At 35.8% G+C, this 19035-nt stretch overlaps 2 protein-coding genes across 16 annotated transcripts in view; one reads left to right on the top strand and one right to left on the bottom strand.

Moving 5' to 3' along the window:
- Nucleotides 1-1029: 1029 nt before the first annotated feature.
- LOC110449218 (glycine-rich cell wall structural protein 2-like) lies at nucleotides 1030-2271 on the top strand. Its single transcript, XM_021495922.1, has 2 exons — nucleotides 1030-1478; nucleotides 1808-2271. Exons 1-2 carry the CDS (start codon nucleotides 1043-1045, stop codon nucleotides 1831-1833), a joined length of 462 nt encoding a protein of 153 aa, XP_021351597.1. The 5' UTR covers nucleotides 1030-1042; the 3' UTR covers nucleotides 1834-2271.
- A 479-nt stretch (nucleotides 2272-2750) lies between these two features.
- Nucleotides 2751-19035, bottom strand: part of LOC110449220 (Kv channel-interacting protein 4-like) — a 500831-nt gene continuing 484546 nt past the window's right edge. For 14 of the 15 annotated variants that reach the window (XM_021495928.1, XM_021495926.1, XM_021495927.1 and 11 more), the window contains 3 exons: nucleotides 9576-9788; nucleotides 6459-6521; nucleotides 3924-4249 (listed from right to left, as the gene is read on the bottom strand). In XM_021495928.1, the coding sequence (XP_021351603.1) occupies nucleotides 4202-4249; nucleotides 6459-6521; nucleotides 9576-9788 (324 nt within the window). In that variant the 3' untranslated portion in view covers nucleotides 3924-4201. Of the gene's footprint in view, nucleotides 4250-6458; nucleotides 6522-9575; nucleotides 9789-19035 lie in introns of all 15 variants that reach the window. The other variant, XM_021495925.1, reaches the window with a different exon arrangement.

A 19035-nucleotide genomic window follows, 5' to 3' on the forward strand; every position in this document is an offset into this window, starting at 1 on the left:
ATGTCAAAACTTAGATCTACAGATAGTGAAGCCAAGGAAAGACTCTTTTTTAAAACAAAATGTATAATGATTTAGTTGGTAATGTTCAGATTTCTGCTATATACATACAGCTAAAGTGTTTGGTTTTATATCTCTTTATGATCTAAAATTACAGCTAGACAGCGGCAAATTCGGTGTAATTTAAATCATATAATAAAATGCGATTTTAATTCGCTGGTGCATTTCTTAGTCCCCGAAGTTTGCTGTAAACGTGATGACTATACTAAGCTGTTTTGGATGCATGTAGTAGCACTGTCATAATATACACAATATAATCATCTCTTTAATTTGAAAGTAACCCGTAGTCCCCTTATGTTTGAAATGAATATACTGATGGGCTTTGAAGCACCCCCCCCCCCCCCCCCCCCCCCCCTGCTGTCGGCCTTAGCATCAATGATAAGTCCTTTAATATACAATGGAGAAGGATAACACTGCTGTATGGTGTAATGCAATTTTTGTATTTACAGGTATTAATTTGTATAGGTACAACCACATGCGTCCTACGTTCATCTTACTGGATTTATATTGGTAATATTTCTTTGATTTGTATTCTTAGAATATCAACATGAAGTATTTGGGCCTGATCATGTGTTCACTGGGCGTTGCCCTAGCCACGTACCCACCCTATGCCCAACCCACCTATATGGGTGGACGTAGAGTTGGGATGTCCGGAAGTGTTTCGAGCAGTATGCAGCCAGGTTTTAACACCCAGGGATTCACTAGAATGCAGCAACCAAGTTATATGTTAGGAAGGGTGATGAACTCCCAACCTTTTTCGAACTCAATGAATGGCCGTTTTATGTCGGGGGGTGCATCGTCAGGTCCAAGCTTTGTAGGAACAGTTGTTCCAACATCTACAGGGGACATGGGAGTGGTACCCAGAACAAGAATTACAACACGATACACCGTCCTCCCACCTGGTGTCGGTCCTGTTACTTCCGCCTTTGCTGGCACTAACAATGCCTTCGGTGGTATGTCAGGATCGTTTAGTTCTGCTCCATATATGACTGTTGGCATGACAGGTATAGCAGGTGGATCACCCTATATGTCTGGAGGTATAGCAGGCGGATCTCCCTATATGTCTGGAGGTATAGCAGGCGGATCTTCCTATATGTCTGGAGGTATAGCAAGTGGATCGCCCTATATGTCTGGGGGATTGTCAGGTATGACAGATGGGTCTCCATACATGGCAGGAGGTATGACTGCTTCTGGAGGATATCCAATGTATAACAGTTTTAACATTAACGGTGTTGGGGGACCATCATCAATGGCATACAGATCATTCGGACAATCTGGCGGATCCTCATATTACCCTTACTCAACTGGAGTGGCTACAGGAATGGGGAGTTTTCCACAAATGTCTACTGGTAGTTTCAACAGTTTCGGAGGACCGACTAGCTTTGGACGTGGCAATGCTGTTGGATTTAGCCCTGTGATGCGTAAGTCACTGTTATTATTTTATCTTTTTGTTTAGTGAAATAGAGTGAGATTTAAAGAAAAATTCTCAAAAACGATTTATTGCAATTAAACAAAATATATCAGTTTTGTCAGTACATGAGCCTTAACTGCGTATATTTAATCCAACGAGTTAGGTATTTGATATGTCATTGCTAAAGTAAATAAGATCAGCCAATTTACTCGAACATTTCGTTGAGGCTAATATACATTCTAGATACGCAAGTAACAGGGATTGACTATGTTGTGTGTTCTACTGAAACATGCTACGTAATGACTTCAAAGTCTTGATTCTGTGTTATTTCTTTTACAGATCATAAGAAGAGGGGAGCATATTAAAACATCCCTTCACACGGTCTCATGAAAATGTTTCTATAACAATTGCTATCGTTATGTTAGATACAGACAGTTCAATATATTATTGAACATATTGTCTGACTTTTCGCATTGAAAAAACTTCATACATTTATATATCAGATATTTGAACTTATGTGTTTGTTTAGAAAAAAGTATCACACATAATTGTTTCCTATCTTGGTAGAACTGATACATAAGTGGTGTGTTTCTATATAATTTGCTGCTTTTAAGTAATAAATAAATTGGAAAATATTTCTATATGAATAATCACTAATTACTATCTTCAGCAAAATGTATGTGAAGTTTATCTCCGTGATGGTGTTGTATCTATACAAGTACGGTCTATGTACATCAAAGAAACATAATACAACCTTTATATATTTGAGATGTGAGATATGTAAAATCATTGAACTTCTAGAAATAAAGTTGACAATATCAAGCATTTTATTATTATTTTTAACTCTTTAGGTTTCTGCCAGTTCTTAAATCGACGCTGTTGATAAAAAATAATGCAGACATAACACAACGACCTATCTATCGGAATCATAAATCTGTAATTAACAAAAAGTGTGCCAATATGGAAAGAGGTCTACCGTCATCCTTTAAATAAGAATCTGCAAACCTTGTTCCCAGCGTCAGACGATGAGGTCGTGGTTGGAGTATCCTGATATCTCGAATTTACAGTCTATGAGCTCACTAATAGTAAAGACCAAAACAAGCAAGATTGTCTTACGATGCATATGTTACCTCCCCTTGTACATACATCGGCAGTGCAATACCTATTGTTATACTATCCTGCTGTCATCGTCACCTGTTACGTCAGTAGCTTTTGATATCCTTTTCAATTTTTCTGCAGGCTGCAGAGTAACTTTTAATTGAATAAACAACAAATATTGTGATAAGGTTCGAATGTTTATATCATGAAGACAGTAACATTGTAGTCGCATCCATTCGCCTACAAAATCCGGCAAATAGTCACAAGATGTAATAAAACAGAAAACAAAAAGTCAAGAACAATTGTATCACCATAATATACAATAACGTACAACACTGTAAACAGTGACGTATTTCACTAAGTGAACAGTGATCTATTTTACACTGTAAACAGTGACGTATTACACACTGAAAACAATGATGTATATCACACTGTAGACAGTGACATATTGAACACTATGAACAGTGACGTATTTAACATTTAAAAGGGTAAGATAAAAAGGAAAAAAAGACCGGAGTCCGTAAGTATGTAACAAACACATGGTTCTTATTGGTGAAGAGTGAGAAATATTACCGCACCAAACATTAACTTTCTTTTCTCTTGTATATCCATTCACAACGCACAACCAACATACGTCCATATGATCAATTTGTGTCAATATTACGAACGTACTTCAATAAGTCAATGTATTCAGCACACAAGTTTTGGAGGTTGAGTAATACAACAGGGAATCTACTTCTATGGTTTGGCAATACGTGCTACAGCATATCTCAGGAGGCACCACACGCATTAACTAATGCCCGTACCTTATCGAAAGAAAGAAAGCACCTGCTGAATTATATTTGAATTATTTATAGCTTTCATGTATGCAGCTAAAGACAACCTGATATGTGCATTCGTGCTTCTGGTAGTAAAGTTCATTTTTATTTTATTTTTTATCTATCAAAGCATACTTTTAAATTGTAATTCTGTATCGTTTTCTTCCTCATTACTGTGGAAAGTGACTAGTACTGTTTCTTTATCTAATTTTTGTTGTCTTTGGTTATTAGTGAAGTCGGAAGCTCAACATTTGGTGCATTTATTTTAAGTGGAAAACATACTGCATTTACACATTAAATCACAAAAAATGGAAAAAAAGTGCTACTGAAGTCCATCGTGATCAAATGTTCACCTAAAAACGTTCGGGTAACCTTAGCAAGGTCTTCGCCCCATTTGGAGGCAAGATTTCGTAGCTAGACAAAATGGCGTTCATCAGTGACAATCAACTTCAGTGGTTAGTAAATATCATCATTATTGTAAAAGTATGCAAACAGACGCAAAGGTTATCACATCATTCAAATTATGCAAGTTCATTCAGTGACAAACATTCGAGATCGTATAAAAAAGAATTGGGCTTTGTGCTGATGAAACATTCCATCTGTTTGATTGTGGCGTGGAGAGTACACATATATATGTACTCTACACCACTGAGGTGATATAAATGTTTGAAAATGTACACTCCGCGGAACGTCTCACTCAGTTTGTCTGCCAGTTACACATCATTCTCAACTCAGAGCGGCAGGGATCCCCACACCTGGTCAGTATTTTAGCCAATTGTGAATTGTCATTTTAAATATTAGTTCTTTTTATAAATATCTAAAGTACAGTATCAAATATTGCCATGCCTTTAGTTATATTTTCATCCTGAAAATGAAAAAGAAGGAAAACATTAGACATATAAAAAGTATATGATATGAAAACTACTTTGTTTAATAGGCTTTTGTTTGCTATCATCAAGATTTGAAATGGCGTCTTTTTTGTGTGTGTTAAAGCTGACGATCCAAACTGATAAGTAGACCTAGGCCTCATTCATTGACAAGTTTGATGTGTAAGTCGTTAACATGATTTTGTTACTTTCGGTAATTTACTCATTAATTTGAAACCAAAAAAGTCTCTGCCCACTTATGTCATGTATCTTAACATATCATATGATTATATCGTTCAATCGATTTACATATGCACGCTGGACATTTAAAATGTTTATATATACTTTAAGTAACTGCGGTCGTATCAGCTGAACTGCTTGTTAATATACTATTTAAAACATTTGTTAGTAAAAAGGTGTATCGTCAGCAGCTTCACGATCCCTTTTACCTCACACCTAATGTAAACACACCGATCACTTTCCAATATGGGTATGAACAGACTAAGTAAGTTGGAAATACGTAATTATTGTTTTTTCCCTGATAAAGGTTTACGAAAGAGTGTGGATACATCAACAAACAATCTGATTTTTTCATTGTAAAATTGTTTCGCTATATTCCATATAAATATTATCAGAAATAGAGTTTATAATAGATTATCTATTGGACAGTTGTAACCAAGCCTAGTGTACAGATGAAGTACATCTTTAATATCATTCTCATTGATGAGCCCGAATTATAAGATATTACAAATTGTATCACACTTACTCGCCGGCAAGTTTGAGATATTACTAATTATATCGCACTTACTCCATACATGTATCATATATTACTAATTATATAACAATTACTCGCCGACAAGTTTGAAATATTACTAATTATATAACGCTTACCCCCTGACATGATTCATATAATAATAATTATATAGCACTTACTTCCAATATTTATCATATTTTACTAATTACATAACACTTACTCGCCGGCAAATTTGAGATATTACTAATTATATAACACTTACCCCCTGACATGTATCATATATTAATAATTATATAACACTTACTCCAAACATGTATAATATATTATTTACTTTATATCACTTACGCTCCGGCATGTATCAAATATTACTAATTATAAATCACTTACCCTCCGGCATGTATCAGATATTACTAATTATTAATCACTTAGCCTCCGGCATATTTCAGATATTACTAATTATAAATCACTTACCCTCCGGCATGTTTCAGATATCATAATTATAAATCACTTATAATTACCCTCCGGCATGTTTCAGATATTACTAATTATAAATCACTTATAATTACCCTCCGGCATGTTTCAGATATTACTTATTATAAATCACTTACCCTTCGGCATGTTTCAGATATTACTAATTATAAATCACTTATAATTACCCTCCGGCATGTTTCAGATATTACTAATTATAAATCACTTACCCTCCGGCATGTATCAGATATTACTAATTATAAATCACTTAGCCTCCGGCATATTTCAGATATTACTCATTATAAATCACTTACCCTCCGGCATGTTTCAGATATTACTAATTATAAATCACTTGCCCTCCGGCATGTTTCAGATATTACCAAATTTAAATCACTTACCCTCCGGCATGTTTCGGATATTACTAATTATAAATCACTTACACTCCGGCATGTTTCAGATATTACCAAATTTAAATCACTTACCCTCCGGCATGTATCAGGTATTACTAATTATAAATCACTTAGCCTCCGGCATATTTCACATATTACTCATTATAAATCACTTACCCTCAGGCATGTTTCAGATATTACTAATTATAAATCACTTAGCCTCCGGCATACTTCAGATATTACTCATTATAAATCCCTTACCCTCCGGCATGTTTCAGATATTTCTAATTATAAATCACTTACCCTCCGGCATTTTTCAGATATTACTGTTTATAAATCACTTACCCTCCGGCATTTTTCAGATATTACTGTTTATAAATCACTTACCCTCCGGCATGTTTCAGAGATTACTAATTATAAATCACTTACACTCCGGCATGTTTCAGATATTACCAAATTTAAATCACTTGCCCTCCGGCATGTTTCAGATATTACTTATTATAAATCACTTACCCTCCGGCATTTTTCAGATATTACTGTTTATAAATCACTTACCCTCCGGCATGTTTCAGATATTACCAAATTTAAATCACTTACCCTCCGGCATGTATCCATAAACTCTTCTAATGATATGACGCCATCTTTATTTAAATCCATTTTCTAAAAATATAATGCATTTTTTTAAGGAATTATGGATTTTCAGAAATAGCCTTATTACTCCCGTTCCATTCCTTTGTGGTTATGAATAATATTTTGAACAATTACACGTTTTAAAATATGATCGATCTCTTGCAACAGATTATCTTACTATTGATTCAATTGACTTCAGATTACAATTCGACTGTTTCCATGCTGTCCAAGTCATGAAAAAATGTCTGATACAGTTTCTGTGTCAAAAATCAATTATTACTTACATTCAGTTAATATTTATCAATTATACATTGTAAGATAAAGCCAGAGTTATTGCTTTTGACGTTTTGTCATCTTTTACCGGTTAATCTGTTAGTTCAAGATTGATAATTCCTTTTTTTTATGAACTTCTACTTTTAAAGTGTGGTAAAGCCCTAATTTACTTGTCGACGGCTCGAAACGCTGTACAGTACTAGACGATACTGCTCTTCAGACATAAGTATTATCTCTGTTAAATATAGATACAGAGCAAACAAATTGCGATACCATAGCAACTGCTTTAAATCCAATAACGCAAACTACAGCAATTTGTTTCATACGCAATGACACGTACGATTTTACTACTAAGAATGCACCTATGTCAATAAATGTTTCCGAAATATTTAATGTTCACAAAATGTTTCTGTCATTTTCGAAAGGGCAATTTAATATGGAGATATAAATCATATCAGCTATCAACATACAGGTGCAATACGCAATTCATCGTCAAATCTAAACATTTATATAGTTGTTTTAAATATCAATAAGATATATTATTAAAAGGTTAAAGTCTGCTGGAGGATATCAAATTATTTCGCTTTTAAAAATAATAAACTCAAAATACATATCCAGCTCTGTTTAATAGATAATATATATATATATATATATATATATGTATATATATATATATGTTTGATTTATATTCCAATATTGATAACTTCTGGTATTTTAGTGTTTGAATGTTATAACAAAATACATATCAGAATAAAAAAATACAGCATATGATCATTGACACCATCTCTGCGACTTTCTAGAGTGTGACTTGTGTTCATTGTAAACTCGTATCTAGTGTGACTAGTGTTCATTGTAAACTCATATCGAGTGTGACTAGTGTTCAATGTAAACTCGTATCGAGTGTGACTAATGTGCAATGTAAACTCGTATCGAGTGTGACTAGTGTTCACGTTAACTCGTATTACGGTAGTATTCTATCATGCAAAGTAACTTCATATACATGTTACTTTTCTTATCGACATAACAGGATCAGCAATCGATTCTTGCAGTATGATTTTAAACAAACCAAATATGTGTGTTATTATATAGGTAATAATGTATTTTTTCTTGGTGATACTTCAATTTCATTTTTTTTCACACAACAAAACCTTTTCGGTTTATGTCCGTATTCAAGTTTTATTCCTTTTCGATATTTAAATTTGATAGATATGTATTATTTGTTTCGTTAATTATAATGTTCTACGTAATATTCAAACTAGTGAAGTACCAAAACTACCACGTGATATATGTTTGGTTGTCTCCCTGTTGCCTATATTACATATGATAAACTACACATGATAAGATATCGTATAACATAGGACTTAAAATGCTGTAATAATTCAGTATAATGTGGAATAATCAAAAACTCATCTCTGCGCTGCAACCCATTTTATGAATACAACATTGGATTTTTTCGAACATAAACAGAAGAACATTTTCATTTCGATTGTTCAAGTTCTACCGCATCTAATGCTAGATCACCGCTTGTAGCAAGCATTGCTATATCTATGTAGCAATATTTATGTTGCACACTCGTTGTAGGACACCTTAATTACACAAAACCAGGTAACGCCGAATTTGAGTCCGCTAAGAAAAGGACGTTTACAGTATGTGTATAACATGTTTTAGCTGTAATTCTTTTAGAGTTCACATGCATGTACTAAACGGGTTATCACAAATTGGCGAGTGTTCACTTAATCCGGTTACAATCATATATCATAGCATGAAGCTCTAGGTAAGAATGCATCAATCATTACATTGAATGGTAATTATCCTAGCACGTTACAGAACGCTAATATTGACTACACTGGTCTTATTATTTTTATTACTGTTTTAAATGCACTTAATCATTACCGTAATGTTTTAAAGACTGCAATAAGTAGCACACGTACTTTTAATATTCGTCTGCCTTACATGTTGAAAAAAACTATAACTTGAATATTCCTAAACCGAACCAAAATGTAGCAAGCACAACCTTGCTTATTCCTAAAGCAAACGCCATAAGCTTAACATACACGTTGTATAGGATAAGCATGTCATTTGCTCTTTTTAACATTTTTCTTAACATTTTCTTCGGATTGGTAAGTATGGATTGTGAAAAGATTCATTTAGCACAACCCAAAAATGTTTACATGTGACGTTTCGATGACTAATACGGTATATTTCTTCAAATAATAAACTGCACTCTGTTCTGTTCTGATAATTCTTAAGACGCCAACACATCATATCTTGATCAATGCTAACTATAACAGATTGCACCCTGTCGTGCTCTGGTAATATTTAAGTATACTGGATTGCTGTAACACTCGAATTGACTGTTTGTAAGCTTACGGTATTGCAATAGGAGCTACCTTGAACATGTTGCAGTCGTTCACCCATAATTACTTGTTTTATATAAGGATTGAACGGCACCTGTGAATGTTCAAGCCGGTATGAACGCGAATCGGGTATTTATAAACTTTTAGTATTCAATTAAGACTGCGGTTCAAAACATATATATACATTCTAAATGTTTTAGTTGATATTGCTCTAAATACAGATATCCACTCATATTTTCGATATCAAAGTTTCAATCAATGTAAACGAGACTCATGGAACAGCATATCCTCACCACAATGTTTGCTTCCGAGTCTTGTCGCACGTTTTTGGAGGCGGGCGAAGCTTTAAAATGACACTGATCAATTTGAGATGATAGCCCTATGAACGCGTTTATTTCTGGTAATGCTCATATAGGAACTTGTAATGGAAATATAAATACACAACTATATTTACCTGGAATACTCTGTCGACATGGTCTCGCGCTGTTGATTCGTCTACGGTTGGTTCTGAGAATCTGCCCATCATTTCGTATATAGCTGACACTATATCGTTCATTTCTTCCTTCGTTATGATGCCATCGCCGTTAATATCATACAGACCAAAAGCCCATTGTAACCGTTCTTGTAGAGTTCCACGAGATAATACTGATAGCCCCATGACAAATTCCTGAAAAGTTAAACGAAAAATATAACCTAGTATCAACTTCAGAAATGAGAGTGATGATTACATATATTTTTTCCCAAATACAATTAAACCTTTTATCTATATTTTAATTTATTTCTGCGTTATAGATATTCAACACGTTCTAGGTTTCTATTTAAAGCAGTTTAAATAAATAACCACATGGACGCCCTATTCATACTGAAAATGCTGCGCATGCGTCAATATCTTGAGACCAGACACATCAACACACTCCCAGGGGATCGCACGGATTGTTTTTCTAAAAGAATCGAGTGACAACTTCCTTGTACTGATGTGTTCCATAGTGTACTTTTGACTGACGGCTTGACATCTTGAACCGACCAGTCTAAATGGTGTACTCTTTCTGGTAGCCGAGGAGAAACGGGCTAAGCATTAACTATTAATGAAGATGGGACTGTTGTTAACTTGATGCTGATAGGGAAATATTTTTCTGATATCGTTAGAGAAACTGTTTCCCATTGGATGTTAGGAATAATTACTTATTTAGAGAACGGAAAGGAAAAGTGCTAACAAAGTTCCCTCCTTAATAGATAACAAACCATATATTCATATTGAATTAAGTAAAACTAATACGGAAAGACAAGCTACATTCTCCCGTTAGCTGAGAGTGTTAGGCGGCGTTTATAACTCGGTGAGGGGAGGGGGTCTGGTAAACAATGGTTCGACACCTAATGTCGTGAGCGCTATTTGTCTGTCATTTACATGGTCATGCAATCCATAGTAAAAGCCTGTACAGTAAGAATGCCTGCAGAGAATTAAGAGTTGAATGGTATGTGAAATATGATATCAAAACAGCAAATGGAGAAAAATATTCAAGAAAGCGCCATTGTTTTTACAAAAGCACTGATGAAAAAAATTAGGAGGATATCACTGCAATTGCAATAAGTCGGAGATAGGCGTAGTTGATTTGAACCCGTAATGTGTTGTGAATGTGAATGCTTATATATCTGTTCAGGTAAGGTCATATGACCACTTCTACACATGATGTGATCACTGAAGAATTGTTTAAAAAATAACACTTCATGGATATTGCAAAGCTGGAAATGTTGGTATGTCACACTACCCGGTTACTTTATTCTTATAATGGGATAAACAGAGATACAGTTAAAATGCAACAAGGTCTCTTACGTGGCCCTTTAAGGGCGCAGAACAAACATCTGATTGTGAAGAAGTATAATAGTCATGCAGAAATGACATACAGCAAGTTAGTTCTTTTTTACGTCGTCCACCTCTTATGTGACACTATCTCGCATATGTACATACAAATAAGGTATGTTAGACTTGGGTTAATGTAGACACACGAAAAACGAACAATTTCTTTGATGTGCCGTCATCATGCCAATCCATAACATGCTCAAGTTTTCTGCAATGAAATCCTACACAGAAATCGGCTATTGGCTTGTTGACATCAACGACTATATGTCACCAAGTTTCAGTCGTATTATAATGAAATACGAGCCAGATTCACGCCCCATATCGATTTTACACCAGGATGAGTCCGTGCAAGTCACAGAGATTGCATGTCTAAGGATTTCATCGCGAGGCAAATAAATTAAAAATATAATTGATTTTTTTCCTTTTTCGTCTGAAAGAGTGAACTGGATTTCTTATCTTTTTATCCTTCCGGTGCCTAATGAGAGTATTCAGCATAGACTGGGATCCTAAACCAGGACAATGCCGACAACATATCACGCTATACAATTGTATTGATTTGCAACAGGAAAGGACCTGATATACAAGTTTCTATGAAACATAATTAGTTCCAGTTTGATACGTTGATATAATACGGTATATTCTTTCCAATATATAATTATATATCATTTATAATGCCCATATCTACTTTGACCTCGATGTCAATCGTGTATATATATATATATATATATATATATATATATATATATATATATATATATATATATATATATATATATATATATATATATATATATATATATATATATATATATATATATATATATATATATATATATATATATATATATATATATATATATATATATATATATATATATATATATATATATATATATATATATATATATATATAGATTTGCATATATCTTTGTAGAACAACCTCGCATATACATAGATGAAGAATTACACGTTTATTTCTTAGTTAATTTTAGCTTTACTATTAGCCTTCGTAAGAATTAAGATACGGGTAAGCTGGAAGGAATCGATATAACGTATCGTAAACGCCTCGACCTAATTTGACAGATGTTGGGTGCTACATGTGTCAGATTAAACGCGTCATAACAGGTGATTATGTAGTGAAGGAAGGACTAACCCTTTAGAAGATCTTTTTTTCACATATGCTTTTCTGAGGTCCAATATAATTTGTTCCTTTATGTTCCAGTGTCTCTTGAGTTGTTATCTTTTGCATCAAGTTTTAGTTTGTGCTTTAGAGATCTGGCGCATTTATGTGTTTTACTTATATGTAAACCATGAAGTTATTAATCATGATTCTGAAATCACCTATTTTTTTATGTTAAGGGCGATACAGACATAACCACCGCAAAAGACGTTTTGATTTTTGAGAACAGATTTGTTTAATGCATCGATAATAATCTGCCTAGATTATTTTCATTTGATGGACAGTGTTGAAATAGGTACCTTGCTCTTATATATACAAATGACATCTACATACCTTCTTACCATTTATCAATTCCGATATCGAGATTGATTTCGCTCTTATAGAAATCTTCCATTGAAATAGCAAAGTGTGAATAAATGTGATTTATTCAGGAGGTAACAGTAGCTTGTCCATTGACTGCATCGCCTCGGCTAATAAAGAAACAACGCCAAACAAGCTATGACTATGTTATTGAAGCACGATTAACCTCCGCGTCTTTAAGTCGTAAAGTAGGAAGATTGTTATAGAAAGCTGACATGAGAGCAATTTGGTAGCCATTCGATAGTTAAACGAGCGTTATATATAATAATTGGCGGTATTATGACTCTGTGGTAAGGCTGCTTATTTTCTATTTGTACATGGATGGGGATACCAGGGGAATTCCACGCATTATCAAAATTCTAAACACCTACACATTTATGTTATTGAACATATATTTCATTAATGACGTTTAGAAGCTGTTGAATGGATTTGCATTGTGCTTAAACAAAAATATGCTTTGTGAATACTTCATAACAATAAGTTGTATGTTCGCTGTACAGTTTTCCTTGTGATCCTCTTCACTACAGTAGCACTATTCGTCGAAGAACCGACCGCCCAATTACGTGTAATTGTTATTTATCGATGAAAAACAACAATATAATGCCTTCCATGATATTGCATGCATTTCAATTCCAAAAGATTATTGAACAATAATTTCAGACATTGGCATTCTGCCAAGCGCATTTGTATGCGTATTCATTATTCAAATTGAAATATCAGATATGAGTGATTCAGCATTTAAATTAAATCAACGTCCTGTATCGTAATATTAAGTATTACAAGTAAACTCGGATGAGCATCTTCGAATATACAATCGATGCTACCACATTGTATACCATAGAGGATCTTAAGAGATAGATATATTAGATTTGTCTATCAAAGGTAACAATATTAGACAGATTTTTGATAAGCATTCATATCAAGCAGGTCTTATGCCTGGTATGCTCTTTACTCACCTATTTCGTCATCAAGTCAAGAACGTATAAACAACTTAAGCTTTATGCATCCGAAACAATCGACACAGTTAGTCGTTAACGATTTGGCAGGTTTTGATAAAGTTTGGATGTCTAGAAAAAAAATCACTGTCGTCCTGAAATTCCACGACGGAATAAGAACCAGTCTGCCAGATTACGGTAAACTATTCAAAGAATTCCCGGTCAGCGATGGTGCTAAACATTGATGTTTTCTCTCATCAGCACTCTTCTCAATAATGTTCAGCGCCTTTAAACAAGACAATCCAGTTGAACAACTCACGATCTTAGAAACGCCTAACTCCAAAATCAAAAACTCTTCCACAGAACAAAAGGTTTTTAAAGATGTAGTACTACTGTTCATGTTGTTTACGAGCAGCCTAAAAAAGGACTCCTTTACAAGTTTATACTGTATATGGACACACATATATATAAGAACGCCCTACACCACAATGACCATATTTGCGCAATTAAAAAAAAAATATATGAAAAGTACTACTGAAGGAGAGGCGCTAAGTGATTCAACCAAGAGAAACTGTGTGATTCCTAAATATCGGTCAGTCACCTGCTAAATATTCGTATTTGACTTCACGTGTCATATGTGTGGTAGCCAATAGATGGTCAAGTCATATTTCTACACAAAGGAAACAATCCACTACCCAGAAACTCTCGTTTTGACCGGACATCGATGGACAAATTTATTAGAATTTACACGTCGACCAGTGTGATATACAAACCATGGTTCTATTGACATTCCCTTAAATAACCATGCATTTGTTGGGTGGTATCATAACCAGCATTTTATTTGAAGATTTTCATAAATTTATAGTTAGGACGTGACAGTAATATATCATATTCATATTCAACAACGATGATGATGCTATAAATTTGTAATTATTGAAGAATTATTTCATGGACCACATCCGTTTGACTGCTAGAACCTCGAACGCTTGAAGAGAAAAAGTAAACGAAACGTTCACATTCATGCTTATTCCTATGCAAAGATAATGTTACTGACACGATTCATTCGTAGAAAATAAATGGCAATATAATCTTAACGCCAAGCATGACGTACCTAAATCGGTAAAGGATGCATCATGTGCCATGGGAGGATTGATCATAATTAATCTTTCATTACCGGAAGACAAAAAATCAAATATTTAATTAAAATCTTGGAGATGCATGACGCCAGAAAAAAGTACTTTAGTTTTATCTAATGGCTTTAATCAGGGTGCTAATGCTATTATTTGTTCGATGTTCCTTGTATGACGCCTCCCTGCGATTAATAGCAAGGGTCATTCCAACGCTCTGCATAATATTTGACTACACTGTTGGGATATGAATTTTCTTCCTTAATTTAATCCAGAACTTCTCTCGATGACAACAGTGTTATTTGACTGTCTCAGGAAAAGTTCAGGGATCCGTCATCAAATGCCAGTTTCATATTTTGGTGCTCGTGAATCCCAAGAGGGGAACATAAAAAAATGACAAATGAGGAATTCGGCAGGATAAATGTAACAGCTTTTAAAAATACATAGCGCATCGCTCGTGAGGAATACTTTAAATCGTGATACCAGTCACAAGTACAATAGAGAATTAAGCAACTTCCAAATCTACCGTCACACGTTGGAAACATTGCAAGAAAGAGATCATTTTTGACATGTTGACCCCAGGGGATACTTAGTGGTTTGTTTGTTGGTTGATCTTGCCGAGTCTTAATGACTTCACGCCCATTTGGTAACTACCGAAGCTGGAGGGGATGCATGTTTCAAGACGCTTTACATGAATGTTATTTCCAAGCATTAGCTTTGAAAAGTAGTCTTTCCTAGCAAACACAGTGTATTTTAAATATTCTAGGCACGGTATAAGTGAAAATGCATATGTTGTATCACCAAATTTGCAAGCATTTTTATCAGTGAAAATCACATTTACAAAATGATATTCCGTCTATGCTTATTGCAGAGTCATCTTCTCTTGTGAGCAGGTATTGATTGTTACGTCATTGGTTTGTGAGAATAACGTCATCAATTTTTGAGAAAACGACGTAATTTTTTCAAACAAACCAATGACGTAACAATCAATACCTGCTCACAAGAGAAGAAAATTCTGCAATACGAAAAGACGGAATTGACATCCTCTGAAATATATATAATGGAACGAAATATCCTACGAAGAGGTAACCGCATGAGGAATCATTTGTGAAGTCAAGACGCAAACAAATGTTCACATACAAAAACACACGTGAACTGTATTTATGCTATATTTAATGTAATTGAAGATAAAACCACTCTAAAAATTCTGTAAAAATACATTTGCATTGTAACGAGTTCCCTTAGAACAATATTACACGTTTTTAAATGTAACGCAGTAGAAAAGGGAAAACAACCCTGCAATATTTGTGACGTTTTATCATTGCTTGTTGAGATATCAACATAAACGTTATCAAACAGGGAAAAATGAGGGGAAAATACCCTGAGTGGTACATGTATGAGGAAAACCTTATCAATAGGAATTGTAATCTAAAACTTTGATCGGTGAATAGGAATTACTTTCAAAATACAATTGTAGTTTGCCTTCCTCTGTTTAGATGCATGACTTGCTAACGGTCGCAAGTTCAATGATTTATTGGTACATGTTAAAGAGTAAACCATAATCAGTTATTTTTTCCGAGACCATTTCTTGGATGGATTTGGTCATTGTTGAATAATCAATGATATTCATATTTTAAATGTTCCATGATAGCAGTAATAAATCATGGTGCATTGAAGCTCCACTGCAAATTAATAATTCTTTCGAAACAGGGATATTACTTGGAGCGGCATGTTTGGTTAGAGTAAAAGCAAGCCCACACTCAATTAGATTCATGGTTCAGACAAAATGTTGGACAAAGAGTAGTATCTTTCTTTCAGAGACATGTTTATCTTGAGCTAGGCTTACATGTTAGTTACATAGTACGAAGACCAATTTGCGATATCATTGGTGTGATGACTATAATACAAACCCGGTATATCACAAGTAAAATTAATTATTGTATTTGCCAAGTAGTAATGGCCAAACGGTAGAGTGAGCATCTTGCTTTTCGGGTTATTGCTTTGTCATAAAACAACTTCCATTAGTCGTATTTCTACAGAATATTTAACGTCAAAAATGTATTGACTCTGCTGGTAAACTATCACTCCCCGCGGTTGGCTGTACACTGATTGCGAACTATCAGTCCCCGCGGTTGGTATTACTCTGTTGGTGTACTATCAGTCCCCGGGATTGGCCGTACTCTGTTTGTGGAGTATCAGTCCCCGAGGTTGGCCGTACTCTAGTGGTAGACTATCAGTCTTTCAGGGTGACCGTTCTCAGTTGGTAGACTATCAGTCCCCGAGGATGGCAACACTCTGCTTGTGGAGTATCAGTCCCCGGGGTTGGCCGTGCTCTAATCGTTAACTATCAGTTCCCGAGGTTAGCAGTACCCTGCTGGTGGACTATCAGTCCCCGAGAAGGTCCGCACTCCGCTGGGGAGTTATCAGTCCCCGAGGTTAGCAGTACCCTGCTGGTGAACTTATCAGTCTCTCAGGGTGACCATTCATCAGTCTCTCAAGGTGACCATTCATCAGTCTATCAGGGTGACCATTCCTTGCTGTTGAACAATCAGTCCCTGAAGTTGGCCGATATCTGCCGGTGGACTATCAGTCCGTCAGGGTGGGCGTGCTCTGTTGATGGACTATCAGTCCGTCAGGGTGGGCGTACTCTGTTGATGGACTATCAGTCCGTCAGGGTGGGCGTACTCTGTTGATGGACTATCAGTCCGTCAGGGTGGGCGTACTCTGTTGATGGACTATCAGTCCGTCAGGGTGGGCGTACTCTGTTGATGGACTATCAGTCCGTCAGGGTGGGCGTACTCTGTTGATGGACTATCAGTCCGTCAGGGTGGGCGTACTCTGTTGATGGACTATCAGTCCGTCAGGGTGGGCGTACTCTGTTGATGGACTATCAGTCCGTCAGGGTGAGCGTACTCTGTTGATGGACTATCAGTCCCCAAGGGTGGACGTACTCTGTTGATGGAATATCAGTCCCCAAGGGTGAGCGTACTCTACTGGTGGACTTATCAGTCCCTCAGGGTTACCGTACTCCGCTGGTGGACTATCAGTCCCTCAGGGTGACCATACTCTGCTAGTGAACAATCAGTCCCCTAGGTAGGCCGTACTCTGCTGGTTGACTATGAGTCCTTCAGGGTGTCCGTACTTTAATGGTGGACTATCAGACCCTCAGGAGAGCCGTTCTCTGCTTGGTAACTATCAGTCCCCAAGGTCGACCGTACTCTGCTGGGGAACTATTAGTCCCCGTGGTTGGTCGTATTCTGCTGGTGGACTTATCAGTCCCTCAGGGTGGCCATACTCTGCTAGTGGACCATTAGTCTCTCAGGGTGACTGCACCCTGCTGGTAAACTATCAGTCCCCGAAGTTGGCATTCTCTGGTGGTCAACTATCAGTTATCGAGGTCAGCCGTACTCTTCTTGTAGACTATCAGTCCCCGAGGGTGGATGTTCTCTGCTGGTGGACTATCAGACCCTCAGGGTGGTCGTACTCTACTAGTTGACTATCAGTTCCCTTGGATGGCCTTACTCTGCTGGTAGACTTATCAGTCCCACAGGGTGGCCGTACTCTGCTGGTTGACTATCAATCCGTCAGGGTCGCCGTACTCTGCTGGTGATCTTTCAGTCGCTGTGGTTGGATGTAACTTCATAGCTGAAAATCTACTCTGACACTTTTTACATGATATACTTACTTAAATTATCGGTTTATTCAAATGTTAAAAAAATGTAACGTTTGAAAACAAGTTTGATATGCACCTTTCGCTTTATTTATCATATGTTTCAGGACACTATCGAAATGGTTTTCAGTCTTTTGACCAGTAACGCCACCTAAACAGACAAAATTACCAAATAGTGCATTTTAAATGACTATCTTTAAGCATCAGTCTACAATTTTTGTGAATAGGTGTTGTATCTTTATAGTCTAGTGTGTTATTTACTATTGCATCCCACGTATAGCATGGCCGTCAAATAATGTTATAGTATTTTTCAGCATATAATCGACACGTTCCACAAATAACCTCACAATAACAGCATTTAATCTGCAAATATCATCCAATAAAGTGATTTTGTCAGGCATTGTTTCAAGTACGTTCTGACAGAAAGCGTAGTTATCTCGTCGAGTCTATACCTAGTGGAATTAGAGAGAGAAATATTTACGAGTAAGGATTGTCAAGGGATCTCTCTATATACTTAACCTCACCGACAGCTACTGTAAAGGAGATCTCGATGAAGGAAGGTAATTTATTCTGGTGCCATATTGAATTATATCCCAGACAATGGCATTGAAGATTTTCACCGAAGTAACATGTCAGGACGACTGCTTAATAGCAAAAACGTTGAAAATAAAATCCATCTTTAGAAAATAACGCCAATGGAATACTCAAGCCAAGCTGTTATTCATTGTTAAATAAGGATTGTTGTTTGTAACGGTTTATTGTCATACGTTTTTGTTTTACAAAA

This window comes from Mizuhopecten yessoensis, unplaced genomic scaffold (assembly GCF_002113885.1).
Source record: "Mizuhopecten yessoensis strain PY_sf001 unplaced genomic scaffold, ASM211388v2 scaffold4535, whole genome shotgun sequence".
Lineage (NCBI taxonomy): Eukaryota > Metazoa > Mollusca > Bivalvia > Pectinida > Pectinidae > Mizuhopecten > Mizuhopecten yessoensis.